Source organism: Triturus cristatus, chromosome 4_2, assembly GCF_964204655.1.
Source record: "Triturus cristatus chromosome 4_2, aTriCri1.1, whole genome shotgun sequence".
NCBI lineage: Eukaryota > Metazoa > Chordata > Amphibia > Caudata > Salamandridae > Triturus > Triturus cristatus.
In genome coordinates this window covers 867,574,949-867,602,016 of record NC_140586.1, presented here as the reverse complement: position 1 = coordinate 867,602,016, position 27,068 = coordinate 867,574,949, and the positions used below count along the sequence as shown (strand labels likewise).

General features: G+C 44.3%; 1 protein-coding gene across 1 annotated transcript in view; it reads left to right on the top strand.

Moving 5' to 3' along the window:
- Positions 1 to 27,068, top strand: part of LOC146835282 (uncharacterized) — a 257,250-nt gene that overhangs the window by 52,282 nt on the left and 177,900 nt on the right. The window contains exon 3 of the mRNA XM_085602863.1: positions 16,942 to 17,065. Coding sequence (XP_085458989.1) covers positions 16,942 to 17,065 — 124 coding nt within the window. The remainder of the gene's footprint in view (positions 1 to 16,941; positions 17,066 to 27,068) is intronic.

Here is a 27,068-nt window from a genome sequence, read left to right as displayed (position 1 = left end):
CTCGACTTCGTCTCGATCTCAGCGCGATCACGGCACTACCCTGGAAATACGTGTGCGGAGATGTTGCGCACATTAAGCGGCTATACCGCACATTTTGTGACTTTACTTCCGTCGAAATTATATTGAAAATAATACTTTAAAAATACTTTTATTAATAAATTTAGACAAACACTTGAAGGAAAACTTTTATTTATAATTAATTTAAAGATATTTCATACTTTAAAAATTACGCCAAAGTCACGACCGCAGCGCGACTTTTTAAAATGGCTACCGGAATGCGCGCAGCCATCGTGTAGGATGCGTGAAGGGTGCGCGACTTCTGTATAACATTACAAAAAAAAAGAATGAATATAGTTTTCCTAACTAAAAGTTATTCACAATTTTTTTAAATATATATATATGTATAGAAAATAAAAAAAAAACATAGGATAGAGGTACATTAGACTTACAAATTTTAATTTAAAAAACCTTTGAAATTCACTGAAAAAACACAGTTTCCAGGGATGTTATAGTTAGTCGGACATTTCACTCGTACAAAACGAATTTCGGCCTTTATAGTTAGTTCAGATAACTATAACTCACGGCCCCGCAATGCACTGCTGATGACATCACATATTACATCATTCATGACATGGTCAGTGACAGCACTGATGACATCTCAAATGACATCACTGATGACATCATCCAGTGACTGTGTGTTTCTATAAAGTTTAAATATGTTTTATATATATATGCCAAGGTGTATTGAAGAATGAGTGGGTGTATAAATGGCTGGATGGATGATTTAGTAGGTGCGTGACTGACTGTATAAGTGAGTGATTAAATGTGTCTTACTGTATGCATGGGTTAGTGACTGATACAGACATTCACACAGCTTAGTTTGTCAGTTGGTGTGTAAGAAGTTGCATGGGTTGCTGAGTAGCTTAATGAGGATCTATATGGGTTATCGATTGGTTGTCTGAGTATCTGCATGGGTGCCTGAGAGTCTGTGTGGGTGGGTGGGGTTTGTGACTCTGTGCATAGATGTGTGAGTGGATGATTCACTGGGTGTATGGGTTCAAGAGTGCATCTGTGAAGGGCTGTATGGGTGGGTGAATATGTGTACGGGTGTGTTGGTGAGTGAATGAATGCCTCAGTGGTACATGTGTTAGTAACTGCATATGTGAAAGGCAGTATATGTGAGTGTTGAAGTGTATAAATGACTGTATGTGAGAGTGAGTGATTGTGAGAGTGGCTGTAAGGATCAGTGTGTGCTTGTATTAGTTATTGTATAAGAGTGTAAGTATGTGTTAGTATATGTTTGAATAAGTGAGGTGGTGTGTGTATAACTGTGCAGGTGAGTAAATGGGAGTGTGATTGATTCTTTGCATGACTGGCTAGGTGTGTGAGTAACTCTATGGATGAGTGGTGGTGTGTGAGTATCTGTATGTGAGTGCATTTGATAATGTAGTATTGATGGTTGACTGCATGTATGAGTGACTGTATGGGTAAATGAGTGGATGTCTGTGTAGACCTAGGAATTAGTGAGTGGGAATGTACTAACTGGTATTGGTGTATCTATGGTTTTGAAAATGGTAGTCTGTATTTTAGAGTGGGTGTATCAAAGGTTATATTAGGGTGTGAGGAGGTTCATCAGATTATCACATGGATGATGTCATCAGTGATGTCATCAGTGATGTCATTTGAGATGTCATCAGTGATGTCACTGACCATGTCATGAATGATGTAATATGTGACGTCAACAGCAGTGCATTGCGGAGGCGTGAATTATAGTTAGAAGAACTAACTATAATGTCTATCAATCAATCAATCAATGAATTTGTAAAGCGCGCTACTCACCCGTAGGGTCTCAAGGCACTGGGGGGGGGATCCGCTACTGCTCGAAGAGCCAGGTCTTGAGCTGTTTCCTGAAGGAGAGATGGTTCTGGCTCAGTCGTAGGTGGGTGGGGAGGGAGTTCCATGTCTTGGCCGCCAGGTAGGAGAAGGATCTTCCTCCGGCAGTGGTCTTGCAGATGCGCGGGACGGTGGCGAGGGCGAGGCTGGCGGAGCGGAGGTGGCGGGTGGGCGTGTAGAATGTGAGGCGGTTGTTGAGGTATGTGGGTCCCATGTCGTGGAGAGCCTTGTGTGCGTGGGTGAGGAGTCTGAACGTGATCCTCTTGCTGATGGGGAGCCAGTGCAGGTCTCTCAGCTGGGGAGAGATGTGGCTGAAGCGGGGGGTGTCCAGGATAAGTCATGCAGAGGCGTTCTGTATGCGCTGGAGTCTTTTCTGTAGTTTGGCTGTGGTTCCGGTGTAGAGGGTGTTTCCGTAGTCCAGTCGGCTGGTGACGAGGGCCTGGGTGACCGTCTTCCTGGTGTCGGTGGGGATCCACCAGAAGAACTTTCGGAGCATGCGCAGGGTGTTGAAGCAGGATGACGAGACGGCGTTGACTTGCTTGATCATCGTGAGGGACGAGTCCAGGATGAAGCCCAGGTTGCGAGCATGGTCCGTTGGCTTTGGAGCGGAGCTTAGGGCAGGGGGCCACCAGGAGTCGGCCCAGGTGGAGGGGGATGTTCCCAGGATGAGGACTTCCGTCTTATCTGAGTTCAGTTTCAGCCGGCTGAGCTTCATCCATTTCGCGACGTCTTTCATTCCTTCCTGGAGGTTGGCTCTGGCGGTGGCGGGGTCGTTGGTGAGGGTGAGGATCAGCTGGGTGTTGTCGGCGTAGGAGATGATGTTGAGGTTGTGTTGGCGTGCGATGGCTGTGAGGGGGCTGATGTAGAAGTTGAAGAGGGTGGGGCTGAGCGAGGATCCTTGCAGGACGCCGCAGATGACTTCGGTGGCCGCGGACCGGAACGGGAATGTCTGAATTTCTTTTTGTACGAGTGAAATGTCCAACTAACTATAACATCCCTGAAACCTGTGGTTTTTTCAGTGAATTTTAAAGGTTGTTTAAATGCTAATTTCTAACTATGACGTTTTCGAAACCTATGGTTTTTTCAGTGATTTTCAAAGGTTTTTTAAATGCTAATTTCTAACTATGCCTACATAGGTAGGACATGTGAAGAAAGAGGAAGAAAAGCGCAGAAAGAAGCAAGACAAATGCAGAAAGAGGCAACAGAAGTCCAGAAAGACGAAGACAAGTGCAGGGAGAAGCAAGAGATGTGCAGAAAGAACCAACAGAGGAGCAGAAAGTCCTCCTATGCCCCCAACATTTTGCTGACGGGTACTGGTGGTAACTGACTCCAACTAACCTGGCCTAGAGCCAGTGCTATGCTAAAAGACACTTAGAATACAGTGTAAACACCTAAATACACTAGGTAACACAATGCGTTGGGGTACCCATGTGATTAGCATGACCTCCTCTGTATTTGCCATGAGTTAGTGCCTGGTTCATTGCATGAGTGCATGGGTAGTCTCAGGATGATTAGAGTGCTGCAAAGAGAGTATATGGTGAATTTATAAGTGCTTGGTTTTGACGGAGCGATTGGATAAGTACATGGTGCTGACTGGGTGATTGGAGGAGTGCATACACAGTGACAGGGAGATGGCTGGACTGCATGGCATGGGTAGTGCTCAGGGGATTGTAGCAGTGCATGTGTTAGTGCCTGGGTCATTGCATGAGTGCATGGGTACTGACTGGATGATTAGAGTACTGCAAGGAGAGTGCTTGGTGAATTTATAAGTGCTTGTGTTTTGGCGCAGTGATTAGATAAGGACATGGAACTGGCTGGGTGATTGGAGGAGTGCATGGGTAGTGACCAGGAGATGGATGGACTGCATCAGTAGTGCTCAGGGGATTGCAGCAGAGCATGTGTTAGTGCCTGGGCCATTGCATGAGTACATGGGTACTGACTGGATGATTAGAGTACTGCAAGGAGAGTGCATGGTGAATTTATAAGTGCTTGGGTTTTGGCGGAGTGATTGGATAAGTACATCATGGTGCTGGCTGAGTGATTGGAGGGGGGATTGGGTAGTGATAAGGAGATGGCTGGACTGCATCAGTAGTGCTCAGGGGATTGTTGCAGTGCATGTGTTAGTGCCTCGGTCACTACCCATGAGTACATGGGTAGTGACTGGATGATTACTGTACTGCAAGGAGAGTGTATGGTGAAATTATAAGTGTTTGTGTTCCGGCGCAGTGATTAGATAAGGACATGGAACTGGCTGGGTGATTGGAGGAGTGCATGGGTTGTGACAAGGAGATGGCTGGATTGCCTCAGTAGTGCTCGGGGATTGTAGCAGTGCATGTGTTAGTGCCTGGGTCATTGCATGTGTACATGGGTAGTGACTGGATGAGTAAAGTACTGCAAGGAGAGTGCATGGTGAATTTATACGTGCTTGTGTTTTGGCGCAGTGATTAGATAAGGACATGGAACTGGCTGGGTGATTGGAGGAGTGCATGGGTTGTGACAAGGAGATGGCTGGACTGCATCAGTAGTGCACAGGGGATTGTAGCAGTGCATGTGTCAGTGCCTGGGTCATTGCATGAGTACATAGGTAGAGACTGGATGGTTAGAGTACTGCCAGGAGAGTGCATGGTGAATTTATAAGTGTTTGTGTTTTGGCGGAGTGATTGGATAAGTACATGAAACTGGCTGAGTGATTGGAGGAGTGCATGGGTAGTGACAAGGCGATGGCTGGACTGCATCAGTAGTGCTCAGGGGATTGTAGCAGTACATGTGTTAGTGCCTGGGTCATTGCATAAGTACATGGGTACTGACTGGATGATTACAGTACAGCAAGGTGAGTGCTTGGATTTTGGTGGAGTGATTGGATAAGTACACACGTCACATCAGGCCCTTCCCTTCCCTTCACCACTGTGCAAATACGCCCCCTGGTGGGTTTTAAGTTGGGGGATTAATTCCCCTTGAATCCTGAGGGTCCCTGGGGGCTAACTAGCCCACCAGGTACCTCCAGTAAGTGCCACAGAGCTGCGTTGCAGAGAGGTGGTCCTAGGCCATGCCCCTTTTTACACCTCTCTGCAACTCAACTCTGTGGCGCTTACTGAAGGTATCTGGTGGGCTAGTTGGACCCAAGGGACCCTCAGGATTAAAGGGGACTTAATCCCCCAATTTACAACTCACCAGAGGGCCCGTTTGCACAGTGGTGAAGGGAGGGGTGGGGCCTGATGTGACACAATTAAGTCCTCTTAAATCCTTAGGGTCCCTGGGGTCCAACTAGCCCACCAGGTATCTCCAGCAAGATTCTAGAGTGTAGTGAATATTATAGTATCCAGTATCAAAACATTCCTCAAGAGGCAGGCTCTGGGGCTCCGCTGAGAGCTAATACTATAATATTCAGTGCACTCTAGAATCTCACCCCATAATGCTTTGCTGGGCCTTTCGTTGGCATTGTATTTTTGCCCATAACTTTGCTTGGGGTGGTCTTAGGAGGATGGGACCACCACTGAATTGTTCAGCATGATATGCTCTTTGTGGTCTTTGTATTGCATCATGTGTACATGGCAGCTTAGGCTCACGTTGCATGTCGACAGCTAAATGACATGTAATTTGGTCAGTCTGTACTGACTGATTCAGTCAATGAAACCTGTGAAGTTACACAGACACCTTCACTGAGGCCTGAATTTCAGAAGGGGTATGTCACTACAGCTGATGCATGTGTATTCCACAGTGTACATACAGAAGAGGGAACATTTGAGTGATGTTGGTGATGGCTATGACCAGACATGGAATCCGTGTACAGCCTGGACTGAGATAGCTGTCAATGATGATCAATTCATTGGAGCACCAGTTGTCAGTTACAGTTATAAGTCCAAAGAGTCAGTCACATACACAAGATGAGAGCTGCTGAATGTGAGAAAATAGTTTGCGTGGCATGAGCCAGAGTCACACCTCCTTTGGATGTGTCGATATCACTGTAAGAGATACTTGGGTGGTGACATTTGATTCCTGTCTATAGTCACTGTCTTGCCTCTGATCTAGTATTTCTTTGACATGTTGGTGCATATTACAAGGACGCTATTGCCTCCACAAAGGTTGCAGTGAACAACTTTGTGGTAGCGAGAGTGGCTTAGCCTTAGTCACGATGCAGTGTTAAGCCAACTCCCTCTGATTGATGCACAATAGTGCTTTAGATCACCCTTTCACACCATATCTTGGGTGCAAATAGTGGACAATGGATACCTGCACAGCCAACATTTTGGAGGTCTGGCCCCTATCTACAAGCCAGGCGTGAATATGTAGGAGTGCGTAATGTGTAATACCCTGACCAAAATGGAATAAAAAAATACGCTGAAATGAGAATGGTTTATTTAATCATCATCTCTGCTGTTCCAATGTGTGCAGGAAACAGCAAGAGACCATTGAGTGTTCATGTGCATATAAGGTGATCCGTACAGCACATGCACAATCTTTGAAAAAAAATACATTTTGTAACTTTAATATGTGCTGCATTAAGCAGCACACATAGAAGTGACAAAATGTCAAGATTGTTTATGTTCAGGAAGGGGCACCCTATGGCACATGAACAATCTTCCCATCAATGTAGACACCCTTGCACCATGGTGCAAGGTGGCCTGCGTAGGCGCATGGAGGCAAAACGTTTACAGCAGGGGTAAACATAGGTATGCACCATACTGTTGTAAATATGGTGCAGACCTGCGTCCCTGAAGTTGCAGGGTGTGGTGTTAAGCCAAGGAGGCCAATTCCTCGCTCTGCCACTTCCTTGTGAAGATGCCCCTATATATATTTTTGGTCATGGCATGGCCTGGCTCTGCAATGGTCCTGTCAAGCTGTCTCATTGAGGTCATTCCCTGGTAGATTCAGTCTGAGTCTGTGTCAGCACCATCATTTAACTCTGCTAATCTGCAAATGTTGTGACTCTACTTTTCCCTTGCTTTGTCCCATGCCATACATTGGTAGGTCAGTAACACCATCAGGTTGTAATTGGTCCTTTAATTCACATTGAATAGTTCAGATCATGTTGGAAGTATCAAACATTTGATAAGAATGTAGAGTCCATGTTTTCATGCACTCGTGTTTCAAACTTAAATGGTGAACATTGTCATTCATCTTACATATTGTCATATGTCTAATTTTATAGACAACATGTCGCATTAGGAAGTATGAGAGTTCCAAGTCAGGAAGGACCGGTACTTGCATATCCAACGTGTGGCCAAGGGATATCATGCAATGGCTAGGAGGTATTTAGGGGACCGGACAGCTGGATGATGGAAATCACCACCTGAATTTGCACGGAAAAGTGGAGGAAGGGACACTCAAGCCATCCCAGGCCCTTCTAATCTCAGTTGTGGTTCCAGACATCATCATAGAGCTGCTGCTCCTAGTCAGACACCACAGGTCCATCCTGCTGCACCTGCCTCAGGCCCGCAACCAGGTGCCCCCTCACAACCTCGTCCCTGCATCGCAGCAAGCTGCAACCCGGACACATGTTTTTAGTTACACGAACGGGGACTGGCGTTGTCTTATGGACATAAATGTCAGATTGGCACAAGTGGGGAGGGACATATCTGACATTAACACCCACCTGCAGGAAACCAAGGGTGCCTTGGGGCTCCCATTCTGAGCCCCCACATTTGTGATCATTCTCCTTTTATACAGTCCCCCTATTCCTTTTTTAATACTGTTCATTACTTAGTGTAGGGTTTTAAGTGTTATTAAGTGTAGTTTTAGAGTAGTAATAGTTAGTGTAAAGTTTAGGTAAAGTTTTAGATGTTTTATTCAATTTGTGTAGTGTTATGGGCTAAGTTCCCTTTTCCTTTGGGTGGGGGGGTGTGATGTTTTTTTCCTGTAAAAAAATAAAAGATACAAATATATATTTGTCTAGGCTATATATATAGTTAGTTCATGTTTAGATTAAGTTGTCTTTGTCCCGCTGAAGATGTGCTTTAAGGGAGGGAGGTGGGTTGATGTCATATAGATGTTGTTGAGTGTTTAGTATTAGATAAGTTAGTTAGTTTTGTGTACAATGTATTTAGTATTAGTTATTTTGAATTAGATTAGCTTAGGTAATTAGTATTAGTTTAAGTTAGGTAGTATTTTTAAGATTTAATAAATTGTTAATGGTTTGTGATTTTTGGTGGCACTTATGTTTGAAGTGATTTGATGAACTGGTGATTTGGAAGATGGATACAACAGATTCATTCACGAAATAATCATTTGGATGTCTAAGTGTGGTCATGACATCATCTTCTAGGGAAAGGCTACTGTCATACTGCTGTTGGGTTGTGATCAGAAAACAAGAATGAATTTTAGGCTGGCAAATTTGACCTATGATGACCTTGCATAGGGATAGTCTGCTGATTTATTTAGCATCTTATGAGGAACTGACGGAGTTGTAAGACACATTGAGGCATATTTACAACAGAATGAAGATGCGTGGTGTTAAGCAAACATTGACAACGCCACGCTTCTCCATTGTGAAAACACAGGGATGCACTGTACTCACAAAAATGTGGTGCACCCGCGAGTTTCCCCTAGCACTGGCACTGAGTTCTGCTGCCTATTAACAAAGTAGGCACCCTAGCAACATAGTGCAAGGGTGTCTGCATTGGGGGAAATGATTGTTTAAGTGCAGCACACATAGAAGTTGCAAAACATAATTCTTTGGGGGGATTGTTTATGTGCAGGAAGGGTCACCTTCCTGCACATTCACAATCAATGGCAATTTGCTGTTTCCATGTATGCTGCACAAGGGAGCACACATGGAAACACCAAAAATGAGGAGAAATGAAGCATTTCTCCTTGGTGCGCCAGGGTAAGACCAGGATTTCCCAGTTCTTAATTTTGGCGCCGTCTCCTATTTGTACCACCCTTGTAAATAGGGGCAGTGTCAAAATCAATGAGTGTTGCTGTGGCATGCCCACCTCAACACCCATTGCCCTCCCCTTTCACTCTGAGTACAGTGTGAAAGGGTGCCTTATTTACAAGGCAGCGTTAAGCCACGTTAAGTGGCTTAACAATGCTTTGTAAATTAGGCAAAGCCTCTATCAACACCACAACGTCACTGAAACATCTTTGTGAATACGGTGAGGACTCAGTTGAGATGTGGCTTGCCATGGCACCCATCACAACAACCATTGTCCACACCATTGACTATGAGTAGATCTGCCAAGTCTGACTTGTTAGCAGTGTGAGGTGAGCCACTTCTTGTGGCATTACCCTGACTTGAATATTGGAAGTCCCTATCCCCATCCTGACCTTAGGGGAATGTGAACTTCCAGCAATAATGTTGCATTTGTGATATGAGGGATTGGCAAATTCACACATATCCTGTCATCTCACTGCCTATCAGGGACACAGACTCAGCAGGACCCTTTTTCAAATGTCCCTCTGGATCAGTTTTGCTGCCTAGACTGCTCATGCATTTTTGACATGTCTATACTCGAATGGTCACAGGAAAAACAAATCTTTGTTACTTTAGGCTTTTCTTAACAAGTGATTTTCAGGAGTTAAAAGACTGGCCCAGTTCTTTGGACAACAACCCCCACATTGTTGACATGGCCTGTGGAGGGCCAGACAGAGTCCTTTGGGGGGGAACATGTCCAGAGACATGTTGAGGAAGAAGCAAAGTTCAGTCAAGAGGCTGATTGTGGTGTCATTGGGGATCAATGGCCACATTGAAGTCCATTAAAAGTCAAAGTTGAATGTAGCAAAGTCAATCTGAGGACAGTGACAGATGATGTTCCAAGGCATGATGCTAAGCACAAGGCTAGGTAGAAACTATCCATTTGACACAGATGAATGCTAGCGCTGGCTTCTCTTTATGAATGTTGTTTCATCCACATCTTCCTCCTCTGATGTGTCATCGGCCTCACGTGAGGGTGATGGTGGATTTGCAGCAGCACTGGGAGGCAGAGACACATCAGAGGGAAAATAGGTGGATGCTGAAGGTGCAGCAGCATTCATCTGTGCCAACAGATGAGGCCTCACTGCAGTGATGATAAGCTGCAGGGCTTGCAAGACTCCAGCAACGTCTATGTGGTAGGCAGCCATGGCAGCCAAGTGGGCATCCTGCTTCTGCTCCATGTTCTCCATGATCTTTCGCATTTCCTCCATCTGTTTGGCAACATCCCTTGTGCCACTTTGACAGGACAGTTGTTTCTGTCTCTGAGTAAGGACACCAGTGATGTCAGCCATGGAATGCTGGAGGGCATGGAGAAGACTGTGATGGCTTCTAGGTGGTCCCTAATGGGACTGAGGCACCCACGGATCCCATCTAGTTTAGCCACCAGGCTGTCCAACCCCTTCTGCACCTGCTCAGCAATCTCACGCTGGACTCCTACCGTACTCCATTGAAAATGTAACAGTGGGTCCTCAGAGTCCAGGTTGACATCTGTGGCACTAGGTGGTGCCTGCTGGATGTTTTGGGAGCAGAGCAAGTGTAGAGGCCACAACACTGCTGGATGGCCCTGCTTCCGGAGATGGGCTGCCTTTGGAGTCGAGCAGTTCTTGGAGGGTGTCCTGGTCGATGGTTTGGAGCTCTTCTTCATCTTCATCATTGAAGAGTGGGACAGGCTGCTGGCCAGGACGGTGATGATTCTTCCTCTGCAATGTAAAGGGCATATACTTTTGTATGTGTATGTCAAGTTTGGGCAAGCATTTTATCAATTGACAATCAGAGTGCATGACAATTCCCATTCTCTATTCTTTCATGTTACAGCTATTACACGTAGATTGGTAATTCATTTTACAACGTCACTTATGTAACATTTAGTTTGTTCATAGTTCAGGAAAGTTTCCCTGTATGCCAACAGTTATGGCATAATTATATGTCCCTGCTGCACCTGTTACATCATCTGTTCAAAAGTTCTTTTGGATGCTGGTTCATTCACCTTATTGACAATGCAGATTTGATCTACTTCATGTGTCTCAACACTGCATTGTGGATATATCACCCTTACTCAGTCAAGTTTGCCTATGTGTTTGTCACTCGGTTTAAGAGTGGAGATTAGACTGCACCCCCCATTGATGTTGGCACTCCCACGTATTTTCTGGTGTGGCATGATGAGGAGGACACTCATGCACTTGAAATCAGGGATGCCGTGATGTCTATGTTGAGATGACAAGTAGATGTGCTTGAATTCCCCTACTCTGAGAAGCATCTATATGTTTCAAGGTGGCCAACTCACATTGACACAGGTCAGTCCCATTCATGGATGTTGATGAGCAGGGAGGGACACCTTCCTGTCCATTGAAAATCATTCCCTCTATCCATACACCCTTGCACTATGGTTCAGTGGCAATCGTAAGATTATGCAGGCAGGAGGATTTAGGACTTTGAGCAGGCTTCTATCATTGGTGCATTGTTTCACTGCTGATATTTTTTGTACCTCACAGGGATGGGCACATGGATAATACATACTGTTGTGCTCAGGGTAATTGGATGCATTTGTCTCTGGAAGGGCGTTTACAGACATCAATCGCTACGCATTTGTCCACTGCCACTGTTAACTTTACCAAAGGGCCAGTTTCAAGGTGCTTGCAATGACTGAGCCATATTGTTGAACATGCAGTGCAAGGCTGTGTTTGTGAAGGGGCTGAGGGCTGTGTTGAGCCAAGTGGCCGGACCCAACGCTCAGTGACTTTGGTGAATATTTACAGACCTCTATCACCACAGCGACACCACTTTGAGTAACTTTCCTGTGGCAATATGCGCTTCGCCTTATTTACAATGTAGTGTTAAGCCGCTGTGAGTAGCTTAACACTGCCTTGTGCATGAGGGACCCTTTCACGCTGTACTTAGCCTGGAAGGAGAGGGAAATGGATGTTGCAGTGGGCGTTCCACCTAAGTACCCTTTATTTTTGGACAATGGGTCCTATTTGCAAGGGCAGCGTAAATGAGAGTCAAGGTGGCTTGGACGTCGGCGAAGATGGCGGCGTGAGCCTTTGCCTCCTCCCGAGGTAATGCCAGAATCTGCATTTCCACCCATTTTCCGCAGTGTTTGAAGACATCCCCGGAAGCAATAATGTGGCGGAACCTCTGAGTCGTCCAGCGGTTCCAAAATCAAGTACTTTGACCAACGACAGGCACAGCAGGCAGTCTCATCGTCCCTACCGCTCTCGGACTGTTACACGACCCGACCACGTTCCGTGCTCCATCACACCATCGCACCTCACAGCTCTATCGACTCCAGGAGAGGGTGAGAGCACTTTCTGCCCCCTGGTCCGACACCGTTTGAGAGACGGGGCAGCCTCAACGATCTGGGGCGACACTAGCAACAAAAAAAACACGGACTTCCAGCTACGCAGTAGAGTAAGATCGCGCGACTGGGCTCAAGATGGCGGGCATGCCTTTGATTTTCTTTTAAAAATTAGACTCGCGCAGCAGTGGAACTTTAACTCACAAAAAGATTAACGCTCACAGACCTTATATGCCCCCATAATCTATGCTCTTTTAATGCTCTTGCAATGCGATGCCTCTTAGTTAATCAACTTGTTCCTTGAGCTTGTGTTTAAAATGGCGGGAGCGTAACTGTCCCAATCTCTGCTCGTTTACGTCAACTCTATTGCAGCGGGCAGTGCAGCATTGCAGCGGTCATAATGAATGGGGCACAAATGCAGCTCCATATATTGAAGCAAAACCGGCAATATAGTTGAAAATCCAACCGGTTTTAATGAAACTCACTTCAATACAATGCCTACAGAATTGATTGTGAACAAAATGGCGGCCATATCGGATCAGTTCTACAATTTCATCAAAGTGGCCACGCGCTTTAATGCCTAAAGCTGAACAGGAAATATTAGTCAAGTCATGAGCACAGCGAGTGTCTAACAATGTTTAACAGTGTATAATAGTGATGTCTTGATGCAAAGCAATATTGCGTATCCTTACCGGCCCTAGGGTGCCTGACCTTAAAATGGCCGCCTTGTCAGATCAGGTCTGTCTGTGCTGTCTCGGTGCTGTCTCTGCACTGTTAACTCGCCATACTGTTTAGACCTGTTCTAAATCCTCAAGTTACGACATGACCTTGACATGACACACATGGTAATACTCTACTGAATTTACTACAGAATCTGATTAATACTCTACTGAATCCTAGTATCTTTCAGTGACCAGTAGCAGCCAGGGCCAACCAGAGCAACACCGCACCTAATTATCAGCAACCTAACGATCAACAATTGCCAGAAAATGCCAGCAGATGACAGTGACTAACAGTGTCTGTCAGTGTCTGTCAGTGTCTGTCAGTCTGTCTACCAGTGCATACCAGTGAATACCAGTGCACACCAGCGTCTATCAGCCACCACCTACTTCCTGCGACAACCAGTCTCAATCAGTGACCATTAGCACATACAAAGTAAGCATTACAAATGCTGCCACAAACACAGTGTAACAGTGCTAGTGCTATAAAACAGCTAGTCAAGTTATACCAAGACATACTAGGACATACCAAGACACCACTTCGGTCTGCTGCTTGTGTTTGCATGATACACTGAGGAAATACGGTAATCTCCCAAAAATGGTGGACAACGAGTCCAAGAACCTTGAGAGAATCAAAGCTGATCCACCACACCCAGACTCTCCTACTAAAGGCAAACGCGACATCAACGCAACGATGGATACCATATTAAGCAAACTAGCTGAGGTTCATGATCTCGCCAAATCAACAATGGAAGAAATCTCTGCAATTAGGCAGGATATTAGAGACACTAACGTCAGATTGTCTGAAACAGAGAGCAGAATCAGCCAGTTAGAAGACATCAAAACCAGAGTGTGTAAATCCCTCAAAAACCTAACAATCACAACAGACTCTTTAACAAAACGTCTGTCAGGGCTCGAAGACAGAAACAGAAGAGGGAATCTAAGATTTTTAGGAATACCGGAAGGAGAGGAAGATCCTTCAGGCTCATGCATCGCCTTCTTGGAAAACTGGTTTGTGCAAGCCACTAACTTGTCTTTTAGTAAACCGCTGGACTAGTAGCAAGCCAGAAAACACGAAGGCCAATTGTATGCAAACCTCTCCACTACCAACATGTAGAGCCGATCCTTGCCTTTATGCTAAAAAACAACCATATCCTGTGGAAAAATAACAACATTTTCATCTCTCAAGAATACAGCAAAGAAACTGTGGACACCAGAAAGGGGTTCCTAGCACTTCGACCAAGACTACGATCCTTGAACTATCAATTTGCCTTCGCAGGTCCAGCAAAATTCTGCGTAATGATTCAGGGATCCCCACACTTCTTCATAGACCACCTACAACTAAAAAGATTCCTCGATGGACCAGATGATCCCGCTATGGATACGGTGACCTCGGGTTCCTCTACTACAGACTCTTAGGTCGCTTAACCTAACGTAATGCTTTAATGCAATGTAATGTTCACAAGTATTTTCTATCCCTAAGCAGGTTGTTTCCTTTTGGATACGGCGATTACTAAACTCTGCAGTGATTTGTACAATGTTGATTGTCCTCACCTGTCTACTGGGATCTATTGGCTTTATTGAACCTTTATTGTCCCTGTCCTATGCCTGGGCTTCAAGTACAGGGAACCAGATAATTAGGTATCTTCTTATGGCTAGCCAATTAGTTAGCCCCCAACTGCCTATCACTAGATATTTCTAGATTAATGGATATCCCACAGTACTTACTTCACTCTGTGTCATACTGTTATTTTTCATAATGCATCTATGAATAGTACGTTATGTATTGCAATGATCCATATGAATTGCAATGATCCATATAACAATCCAACTGCACTCAGTTCTCAGCTCTTAGGGGCATATTATCAAGCACGGCGTTAAAATTATCGCCGCTTTAGCGGCAGAAACTGCCGCTAAAGCGGCGATAATGAAACACAGCGATGAACCTTAGACGCCTGCACGGTATACTAGCTAGTGAACCCGTTATACAAGAGGCGGCGGTCATCCTCTCACTGGATGCCAGTATGGCCTTTGACCGGGTAGAGTGACCATTTCTTTTTGCGGTACTGCAGCGCTTTGGGTTTGGACCCAAAATCTGTGCATGGATAAAGTTACTATACTCACAACCACTGGTGCAGGTGGTGGTCAATGGGCGATTGTCGGAAGACTTTCCGCTGGGGTGAGGGACCACACAAGGCTGCCCCCTCTCCCCCTTAAACTAATGCGGAGCTGGTACGATGGTGGCATTGCGCTGCCAAACATCAACATATATTATTGGGCCTCCCAACTTATAGTAATCAATCAATGGCTACATGCCCCCCAGGAGGAACCGGCTCTACGTATGGACAGGCACATGATGGGTACGAATGGAACCATGGGCGCCCTGTAGGATAAATCCAAGATACACAAGTTGATCGGCCCTACGGCCCACACGGTGCAGGTTTGGTTTAAGGCGCAGCGGGCACTGGGCTGGGAGGGGGTGATAACTCAACACACCATTGTGGGACTCTCCCCGGTTTGGTAAGCTGCGTAAGAGCAAAGGTTTTACACAGTGGGACCTTATGGGCATTTCCAGGGTGGACGACCTTTGGAAAAAGGGGGAGGTGATCCCTTTTGCGCAACTCCAAGCAACGTATCAAATGGCAGTGACAGAGCAATACAGATACATGCAAATAAAACATGCCCTTACGAGGGCCATACCTCCGGGAAACGATCTATCCGAGTCCTCACCTCTGGAGGACCGTTTACTAACCGACTCTCTAACTAAAAAAGCAATCTCATTAACATACCGGAAGTTGGTTAACAACCAGAAAGACCCCACACAGACCCTTAGGGATAGATGGCAGGTGGAGATGGGTGAGATGGACGAGAAAGATTGGCAGGAGGCGCTGGCGTCCCCACGATAGGTGGAGACCCCCTCCAGACTAAAGCTTGTGCAGCTCAAAATACTGCATAGAACATACTTCACAAGATCGACACTACACAAAATAGGTAAGGCAGACACGCCGCTTTGCCTTCGGGGCTGTGGGTTTATAGGTACATTCTACCACACTATCTGGACTGTCCCAACATTCAATAATATTGGAGGGCGGTGATGGCCACAATAACCCAGGTCTGCGGGGTCGATGTCCCCCCTGAGCCACGGAGATGCCTACTTAATGTGTGGGAGCCAACGGATCTCAACCACGCAGCGCAGGAATGGGTAACACTGACCATCGCATTAGCCAAGCGAAACATTGCACAACACTGGGGAGCACCGACGGTCCCCTCCCATCAGCAATGGTGCCGAGACCTTGATAGCGCCATGGTGGCAGAAAAGGCAGTTTTCATTAATAGAGGATGCCCCCGAAAGTGGACACATGTATGGGGAAACTGGAAAACGTTTCGGGGAAACATATGTGCCCCCCCACCTGAGGACTCGGAACCAGATTTGAGTGACTAATACGTCGACGGTGTGGGCCCCACTGGGGGTCTATTTAGGGAGGGAAGGCTAAATTGTGCGAATTGTATTATAAGAGAGCTGGTCCGAACATATTTCAATTTATAACTTGGAATGTACATTGATAATGCTTGGTATGTGATGTTGACAAATGACTGTATTGATCATGATGATGTATTGCTCGATTTTTTGTATTTACTAATGATAATAAAGAAAAACAATTTCTTTTTTTTTTTAAAGTGGCGATAATGGGCTTGGTAATATGCCGCAGAGAATTCCAATAGAAGCCCATGTTGACACCAGAACATGGGCTTCTATGGGAATTCTCAAGGGCATATTATCAAGCCCATTATCGCCTCTTTAGCGGCAGTTTTCTGCCGCTAAAGCAGCGATAATTTTAACGCCGTTTCTTGATAATATGCCCCTTGGTTCCTAAACTCTGAAGTGTATTACTCCTTAGGCCACACAATGGTCTCATGCACCCAACACATTTTTGTCTGGCTCACATGGGAGGGGAGCTCTCTTCCCCTGTCCTCATGTCTGTTATCGACCTTCAGGGGTGGGTGGGAGGCTTAGGTTTGAGGGTGGGTATGGTTAGGGTTTTTAATCTTGTGTTCTTAACATTATTTTTCATTGTTTACTGTCTTTTTCATGCTGTTCATAATTGTTTTCCTTGCTCAAGTGCCTTGCCTATTTCTTCAAGTAATGGTCTCCGCAGTGATTCCCACAGTGACAACTCAGCGCAAAATCTGGTGCTACCAAATTGTATGAGATGCCCTATAGACGTGATGCATATTGTTACGCAGGTACAAGGTTTTCTTACTCAAGGGTAATGTCTTACAGTAATAACTTTATATATACATGGTACACCTCGCTGACTGGTATGCACCAAATATATGTCATGTTTCTCTACCTGTATACAATGCTTTTTCTATTGGATACCATGTCTTGCTATGATGCCTTTATACACAAGGGTGAAACCACATTGATATGTATTCTCTATGTAAGTGACGAGCCTCTCCACTCAACTATCGTACCTTGTGTCTCAAGTCTGTTGTTTCACACACCCTCTCACCACACAGTGAGTAAACTTTACAAAAGTTACTACAGAGCTAGGGGTCCACCTACAATGTTGATAACACACTCATGATGTTGCAAATTTCCCCAGGGGCCTTAGCCCATAACAGTTTCAAGATAGTCTCACTGAATGTTAAGGGCTTAAACCAAGCTGTCAAACGAAGGAAGATCCTTGATTACCTTCATAAACAAAAAGGTGACGTCTTCCTACTTCAGGAGACGAAGATCGACTCAAAACAATTTAATTCATTTAGAAATAGGTCTTACAGTGAAGTTACTGGCTCTGACGCAATTGGAAAGAAAAATGGTGTCCTGACTCTAGTAGCAAAGAAATCAAACGTCGACATGGTGGCAAGCACATCCGATACTAAAGGGAGGTGGGTTACAACAAAATTGTCAAAAGACAACACGGAATTCTACATTACTAATATTTATGCCCCTAACAAGGACGACTTGGAAATCTGGGAAGATTTAAGCAAACAAATCGACACAATCCCAGATACTGCAATGCACATACTAGCGGGCGATTTCAATCTACCCATGGGCCCGGCATTAGACAGAGACTTACGATGCCCGTTTCGCACCAATAACTCTCACAAAGCCCTTATTAATCTTTGCACATGTTTCAATCTGATAGACACTTGGAGGGTACAAAACCCCACAGGAAGGGAATATACATTCTACTCGTCCCCACATAACTCCTACTCACGTATTGACTATCTACTTATTTCTGGTAATGCCACAGCCAGAATCGAAGAAACCTCGATTGAGCCAAGAGTGATCTCGGACCACTCATGCATCAGTCTATCTATATCTGACCCGAAGACTTTCAAAAAACAATCTCTCTGGAGGCTCAACAATGAAGTTTTAGAAAAAGAGTCCCACAGACAACTCATTGAAGGCGCAATACAGAATTACATTATGGTTAACAAACAGGGTGACACATCGAACCTCACCCGATGGGAGGCTTTGAAGAGTACTATCAGACAGGAGCTTATTAAAATTAGAGCCACCATGAATAGGGATTACAATAAAAATCTTGAAAAGCTAGAAAAAGAGATTGCTGTATTAGAGGGGAAACATGTAATGTCAAGAAATACCTCAGTCCTGAATGAAATAGTGAACAAGAAATAAGAGTATAGTAAAATTCCAAGTGACAGAGCAGAGATATGGATAAGTAAACAAAAAAGCATCAAGCTTTGTGAGTCCAACAAGGCGGGGAAGAGTTTAGCTTCATACTTAAAGTTTAAATTACAGTAGAACACGATTAAGAACCTAATAGATCAAAAAGGTTTCGCTCACTCTGACCCGGACAAAATTGCAGAAATCTTTAAGGATTTTTACAGTACCCGGTATAGTAAAAAACAGGATTTGAACAACACAAAAACACAAAATTATCTAAATGAATGCAAGCTTCCTGCCCTCTCAGATCAAGAACAACTAGAGTCAATAGCCCAATCACCACCTTAGTAATCGAAAGCTCAATTAAGTCCCTCAAAACTGGGAAGGCTCCGGGACCTGATGGGTTTAATGCCAAATTTTACAAATGCTTCTCCTCGATACTAACTCTCCCACTTTTAAACTTGTTCCAAGAATTCAGTAACTCTGGCCAAATTAATGGGACACTAGCAGAAGCCATTATAGCAGTAATCCCCAAAGAGGGGAAGGACCCAACACTCCCCAAAAACTATAGGCTGATATCTCTAATTAACTTAGACTGCAAAATTTGCGCAATGATCCTCGCCAAACGCCTTCAAAAATTCTTACCCAAACTTATCCATCCCTCACAAGTTGTTTTTTTTAAAAACAGATTATCTAGTGACAATACCCATATCCTAGCTCATGTCCTGGAGAAAGCCAATCTCACTGACTCACCAACAGTTGCTATCACTTTGGATGCCAAAAAGGGTTTTGACAAAGTAGATTGGGCCTACCTGAAAGCAACACTGGATAAATTTAACTTGGGCAAGACTTTTACGCGCATGGCAATGTCACTTTATTTTAATCCCTCGGCCAGGGTGCGTGCTGGAGGCTCCCTCTCATCTTCCTTCAAACTAGAACAAGGAACAAGACAAGGCTGCCCTCTTTCCCCCTCCCTATTTCTACTTGCAATTGAACCCTTCCTATATCACCTTAGGAATAATAACCAGAGCCAGGGATACGTTTCAATGACTGTACGGTCAAGATTACTTCTTATGCCGACGATGTATTAGTTGTCTCCGAGAATGCCAAAGCTGCTATCCCTGCTCTCATGTCCTCAATAGAAGACTTTGCTGCATGATCTGGGTATGAATTAAATAAAGACAAGACTGAGGTTAAACTCCTGAACAACCTTGGTGGTAAAGAATTTATGGGTGACTCGGGTCTCCTGTGGCAACCTAAGTGCTTCAAGTACCTGGGCTAGGACTTCACCGGAGATTTGATCACCGCCCTCCAAACCAACGAGAACGCACTACACAAGAAAATCTCTTCATTGCTAGATAGTTGGTCACCTCCATTTTCTATTGTGGTGGGGAAGAGCTGAGACTTTACAAATGATGATTACTCCTCTTGTTAACTATCTAGCTAGCATGCTACCAATGACGTTTTCAAATGACTTCCTGAATAGAATCTATAAACTTTTCAATACGTTCCTTTGGCAAGGCAAGAAACCCAGAATATCTATGAAAAAATTCCAATTACCAAAAGAGAAAGGTGGTCTGGGCCTTCCGATCTTTAGGAACTATCAAACAGGGTATCTTTGCAAACAAGGTGCCAACTGGCTAATCTCTCAGACTGACTACACCACAGTCTGGATAGATATAGTGAGTTCAATCATCAATGATATACCTCTACCTGCTCTTCTCACCATGGATGTATCACATCTCCCCCACCCAAAAACCATTTTGCTTAATACCAAGAGAGCCCTATTACGGCTGGAACACCTCTCCACAGTAAAAATCAATAAGTCCAATTTGTCCTCTGTGTGGCGCAACCTGAGCCTGAAGATTGATGGAGAGACGCTCCATTGGGAACATTGGTCTAAAAATGGCATAAATCTAGTCAAAAATCTTTTTATAGGGACCCTCTCATTACCTTTTTCTATCCTCCAAAATCGTCACGGGCTAAAACAGATGGACTTTTATAAATTCCTAAAGCTAAAATCTCTCCTCTCGATGCGCTCCATGAAACCCTCCGATCAGTCGATAGTCTCCAAGATGTCACAGCTACTAGAGTCAGGACACACCAGCTCCAAAATATGTAAACTTCTTTCTTCTGAGCCTCGCAAATCTCACATGAAATGTGAAGTTAAATAAGAATCTGAACCCAACTCCAGCAACAGCCCATATGATTGAGAGAAATACATATCACCCTATTTTTTAATAAAATATCTCTAATATTATCGCTAACCAAACTTATGCTAATAAATAGGGCATTCTGGACACCCGAGAAAATCTTTAAACTTAATCTTAGTGAGAGCCCGACGTGCTGGATCTATAAATCTAAGGTCGGTAACCTCGCTCACATGCTTTTCTATTGCCCTACTTTACAAAGATACTGGGATAAGGTTTACAAGTGTATAAGCAACACTTTCAACATAGTTCCTCCAAGGGAATTTTCCTATATTATATTAGGTGCTATGGACCCTGAGATCGAAAATGTGAATGACCGATACTTGCTAGATCTCATGCTCACCGTAGCTTGTAAAATTGTATTGAGTAAGTGGAAAAACACCAATGATGTTTCTTTTATAATGTGGCAAGATTGGCTATCTTTCCTCAGAGGAGCAGATAGTGTCGCACTCCATACCTCTCCATGGCCTAAAGCCCACAGGAAACTATGGAAGTCCCTTGATACCTCATCATTCTCATATGATGCATCGTGAAAATCGACCGAAGTCCCCAGACTATAATGCATATTGTGTACTACATTTGAAGCGATACTCCAGTACTGTACTGAATTTTCTGCCTCCACAACTGTGTAAAATGTACTTGCTTGACACACCTGTGCTATATACTGTATTGTCTACTCTTTTGAACTCTCGTAGGCGAACTGTGCTTGTTCACCCACCTGTACACCAGTGCGGTTTCACTGCGAATACGAGTCATGCAGGGTGGCTTTTTCTGTCATTGTTAAATATGGAGCAGAAAATGTTCAACCAGTACGTCACAAAAAGTGACGTACTGGTGGCGAAGGGGGCTTGTAAATCTGCCCCGAAGTGATTAAGGCACCCTTTCACGCTATACTTAGAGTGATAGGGGCGGGCAATAGGCATTGTGGTGGGCATGCCACCGCAACACCCATTAATTTTGATGCTGTCATATATTTACAAGGGTGGCGTAAATACAGAGCAGCACCAAAATTAAGACAAGGGAAAACCTGGTCTTACCATGGCGCAACAAGGAGAAATGTTTAATTTTTCCTTGTTTTTTGCTGTTTCCACTTGTGCTGTGTTGTGCAGCACAGATAGAAACAGCAAAACGCCATTGATTGTTTACGTACAGGAAGGGACACCTTCATGCACATAAACAATCTTTTTTTTTTTAAATTAAGTGTTGCAACTTCTATGTGTGGAGTTTCAAAATGCCATTTCAGATTGTTTATGTGCAGGAAGGAACACCTTCCTGCACATAAACAATCATTCCCCTCAACGCAGGCACCCTTGCACTATGGTGCAAGGGTGCCTGTGTTGGCGTTAGGCAGCTAAATTAGCACCAGCGCAGGGGAAATGCAAGGCTGCACCGTATTCTTGTACATACGGTGCAACCCTGCGTTTCAGAAGTGGCGGAACATGGCGTTAAGCCAAGGAGGCTAATGCTACGCTCTGCCACTTCCTTGTAAATTTGCCCCCCCCCGGTCTTAACAGGGCGCAAGGAGGAGAAATGCTTTATTTTTCCCTGTTTTTGCTGTTTTTATGTGTGCTGCATTGTGCAGCACACATAAAAACAGCAAAACACCATGCATGATTGTTTATTTGCAGGAAGGTGTCCCTTCCTGCACATAATCATTTTCAAAATGACGAGTTGCAACTTCATTGTGTGCTGCACAAAGCAGCACACATAGAAGTTACAAATTGCTGCATACATAGATAAAGGAAACAATGAGAAGAAATTAAAACATTTCTCCTTGGTGCGCCTGGCGTTAAATTCAGACCCATTCCCAGGTTTTCGATTTCTCATTAACTTGGGAATGTGTCATGTTCCATGGCTGTTGCGTGGGAACACCCATGGCAACGCCCAATTGACAGAGTGTTCTGCGTGAAAGAGGCACATATCTACAAGGCCAGGAAATGTCACATAAAGGGGTTCTAAATGGCCTTGTAAATATGCCGGGGCACATTGTGCATCCAGAACGTCAAAAACACGTTCCAGTGGTGCAAGGGGCCTAAAAAATGAGGCCCTTAGTTGTCCTTAAATAGTGCAGAGTTTAACTGGACTGGAACCCTTAGTGACAACCTGTGGTATTGCACTTCCACTGTATATACAGTGTGGCGCCTGGCTGATTTGATTAGGGACCTCTAGTGACGACCCATGGTACTGCACGCTGGTGTGCATAGAGTGCCGGACCTGGTTGACTGAATTAGGCACCCCTAGTGACACTGTGGACCCCTAGTGGCACTGCACCCTGGTGTATATACAGAGTGGGTCCTCGCTGACTTGATCAGGGACCCCTAGTAACGATTTTTGGTAATGCACTTTGGTGTATTGTGGGAGCCCCTTCACCCTACGGGACCTGGTACTGTTTGGGTAGAAGTGTCTTTTTGGCAGTTTTACATAGCACAAACTCGACCCGAAGGCATTGGAGCACTTTACATGAGCACCAGTTATATTACAGACGGACACATTCATTAGGTCTCGCCTAGGCAGCATTTGCGCTGTCTCTTCGAGACATGCAGTACTCAGGATATGGGCATGAAGCTCCGCCCACAATCCACCCATTTATTTAATTGGCTCCTGTCATTGTCTGTGGCTTTTTATTGGTCAATAGTAGTAGTCCCTCCTTAATACCACCTTTTCTCTTCTTGTAATATCCCATGAGGACACCCCCTGTTAAATGTGTTGTTACTTCTTACATTTTAATTACAGACTCGGAGCACTATATTCTTAAATAGCTTTGTCTTGCCTTCAACAGCAAGCAGGACACGCACTCCTGCATAGCGTTTTTTTTTCTAATCCAGAGCGGCATGTCTTTGGAATATAATGGCGGCCTTAGCTTTCTTTTGATTGCGATTGAAGGACCACATGCCTTTTTTTTCTCTTTATTTTTCTTTCTTACAGTGGCAGCACCCGCTCCTTAGCTGTAAACATCTTAAGCTAAAGCACAGGTGTTGCGATTGCTTCAAAAGTATAGAAATGGAAAAAAGCATGTGCCTGCCATTTTTTTCTATTTGGTTATTTTATTTAGAATTGCGGCATTTTTATGCTCATATTACAACAGAGAAGCGCCATAGTCACCTATAGTTAAAACCGAAAATTATTTTCTGCGAAGCTTTCAAGAGGAACCCAACAATGCCTGTTTGCATAAAAAGATGCACTCCTGTTTTTAATCACAACTCTGAGGAAGCCATGGCACTTCTTGAGGTGCTTGCTGCTTCTGGTATTGCTTTTGTCAAAAAAACGAAAGAAAGTAACCAGCTGTCTTTCTGAATTCTGAGATGCTCGACTAGCAGACAGGGTATCAAACGTACGCATCCAGTTAAATGACAGTGTTAAGTTTCTTATAATTGGGTGTTGTAAGAGCCCTGACCTGTTATGATTAGCTGTTTGGAGTGAGTAAGCCTCTGGGGATTGACCGTACAAAGTGCAGTAGCTCTCTGCGACAGGTTATGGTGTACTTTGCTTTCTCTTGCCATTGGTTGGATCAAGTGCACAGGCCTCGCCCACTCTTCGTCATATCTGAGCAGTGGGCACAGGGAGGTGGAGCTAGGGTGGATTTGACAGAAGGTGTCTGGTGCTCGCAAGAGTAGTTGTTATCAATCCAGTAAGTAATCGCTCATGCATTAATTGGGTAGGGAGCACTGTATGCACGAACAAGAATTTGCAATGCAATAGGCCTCATATTACTGAAAGTTTGAGCTAGTGGAGTTGCTAATAATAATGCAATGACACTAGACACTAGCTCAACCTTTCAGTAATGCGATGTAATGAATCATGTTTTCACAGGACTGATGCAAAAAGAACAGTTAATGGGCAGAATGCTGAATTAATCAAACATTCACCCTGAATCACAGATCTGGGTTAAATCCATTGGTTTTTTTTGCTCGCCCTGCCAATCCAGTTTAGACCCATCCATATGCAAATCAGTGTTGACTCGGTTCCCTTGGTAATAGTACACCCAGAACTGCAAGGACAAGTCTTCTATGGACCAGAAACAAGTATCCTAGGACCCGTTTTGGGATAACAACCCACATCAGCCAGGCTAACTTGAATTTGATGGTGTAGCGAGCACAGTACTGACATCTGGGCATACCCTTCCCACTTAGGGCGACAAATGCAAAAAGAACTGATGATGGGTGGAATACTCAATTAATCAAACATTCACTGAGTCACAGAATTGGGTTTTATCCATTTTTTTTTGCACACCACGCCATTCCAGTTTAGTCCTAGCTATATGCAAATCAGGATTGACCCTGCTCCCCATGGGAACAGCCCAGCCAGCACTGCCAGGCCAGATCTTCTCTAGACCAGAAACAAGCATCCTGGGTCTGGTTTCAGGATATCATCCAGGCTACCTTGAGTCTGGTGGCATAGCGAGCATGGGACCCACGTCTAGGCATACCTTTCCCACTTAGGGCAACAAATGGAAAAAGAACAGATGATGGGAAGTCTTCCCTGGACCAGAAACAAGCATTCTGGTTCCGGCTTCTGGGTAACACCCCTCAACTCATCAGCCTGGCTAGCTTGAATTTGGTGGAGTATCGAGCACAGGACCCACATCTGGCTATACCCTTCCCACTTAGAGCAACAAATGTAAAAAGAACAGCTGATGGTCAGAAAGCTGAATTAATCAAACAGTCACCTTTATCACAGATCTGGGTTAAATACATTGTGTTTTTTTGCATGCCAATCCAATCCAGTTTAGACCCAGCCAAATTCAAATCAGGCTTGAACTTGTTCCCCATTGGAACAGTCCAGCCCGAACTGTCAGGCCAGATCTTCCCTGTACCAGAAACAAGTAACCTGGGTCCCCAGCGCCAAAGTCTGCAGCTCTGGCCCTTATGCCACATCCTCTCCTTTTACTGGGACATACTATTCAGGCTCATTAAGGTTCAGAATTACCTATTCAAATTACACAGGAACGACCCCAGTCATGGCAGAGCTGCTGACACCCAGTGCTGGAATTGGGAAAACTTTACACTAAACCTGTTAATTGGGGGTCAAGTTGTGGCAATGTTGCAAGTAATCTCCAAGTCTAATGGGTAAGAACAGGTAGGTTTATTAAATGTAAAGGAGAGTTGTAGTACAGCCATGCAGTAATGCAAGCCATAAGGTTGCAAAGATCAATCCTCTTGCAAAAAGTATCCAAGCTATAGAGCCCAGCATTGATCAGCGTCCTTCCAACTCTGCTATTCCTAGTTAACCTTATGCGTCTTTCAAGGCATGAACGCAGAACTTGGATATATACAGGATATCACATCTCCCCTTAATAATAAAAACAACAACAGCAAAAAAATTCAACCCACAGGAAGGAAAAACCATAAAAATACAAAATTAATTTGCATTTACATATCAAATTCTTCAAAGTAACCAAGTTTCTTAGAATGCCTACCACTTGTAACATCACTACATTCATCATAATTAGTGATATTGGTACCATGCAAAGCTTCTTTGTTGATACTACTTCTTCCTGACTGAATATCATCATTAGCGACCATGGTTTATAATTGAGAAGAACATGTACAACCATCCCCTTTCATTACAGTATCTAAAGGCGGTAATACCAAATTCCCTGGAAGTTCCACTTTCCTCCTTAAGACAATCATTGAAAGTTGCTCAACATAATTAAATTCCTCTTAGCCCCACCAATGTACATTTTCCAACCTTACAAATGAACGTGCTACTTTGGATACCCTAAATGGACCAAAAAATTGAAAATCAACTTTTGACTTCCTAGGACCATTTCGCCTACCTTGACCCAGGCACCTACACTAACTTTGTCACAAAAACCACAACTTTTAGACTAATGATATTTCTTCATTTTCTCCTGAGCTGCCCTCACATTCGATTTGACTTTGTTCAGATCCACCTGCTCATGAGCCCAGCAGTCAGAATATCCATAACCATGTGGGACACAATCCAGTACGAGACTGCCTACCTCTCATTAGGCGAAACTGTGAAACCCCGGTAACACTATGAGGGGTATTGTGATAAACCCACACTTTTCTCTGAACAAACTCCTCCACATTTTCACCACAAGTTAAAGCTGTCTAGATTCCCTCTTTAAGCAGGCGGTTAGCTCTCTCAACAGCACCTTTGGTGTGGGATGAATACAAAGCCACATTTCAATGTTTAATACCTATCTTTAAAAAACAATTCTAATCTATCTATGAGATTAATTTGACACCGTTATCCGTAACAAGTTCTTCTGGATTACCCTCCAAAGTGAAAATCTTTTCTACGAATTGAATAACAACTGGAGTGGTTATTTCAGTCACTAAGTCATAATAATTCACTTGGAAAGGTAGTCTCTGAGAACTATAAAAATGTAGACCCATCAGGTAAAGCCAAAATAGGTCCTGCAAAATCAAGTGCT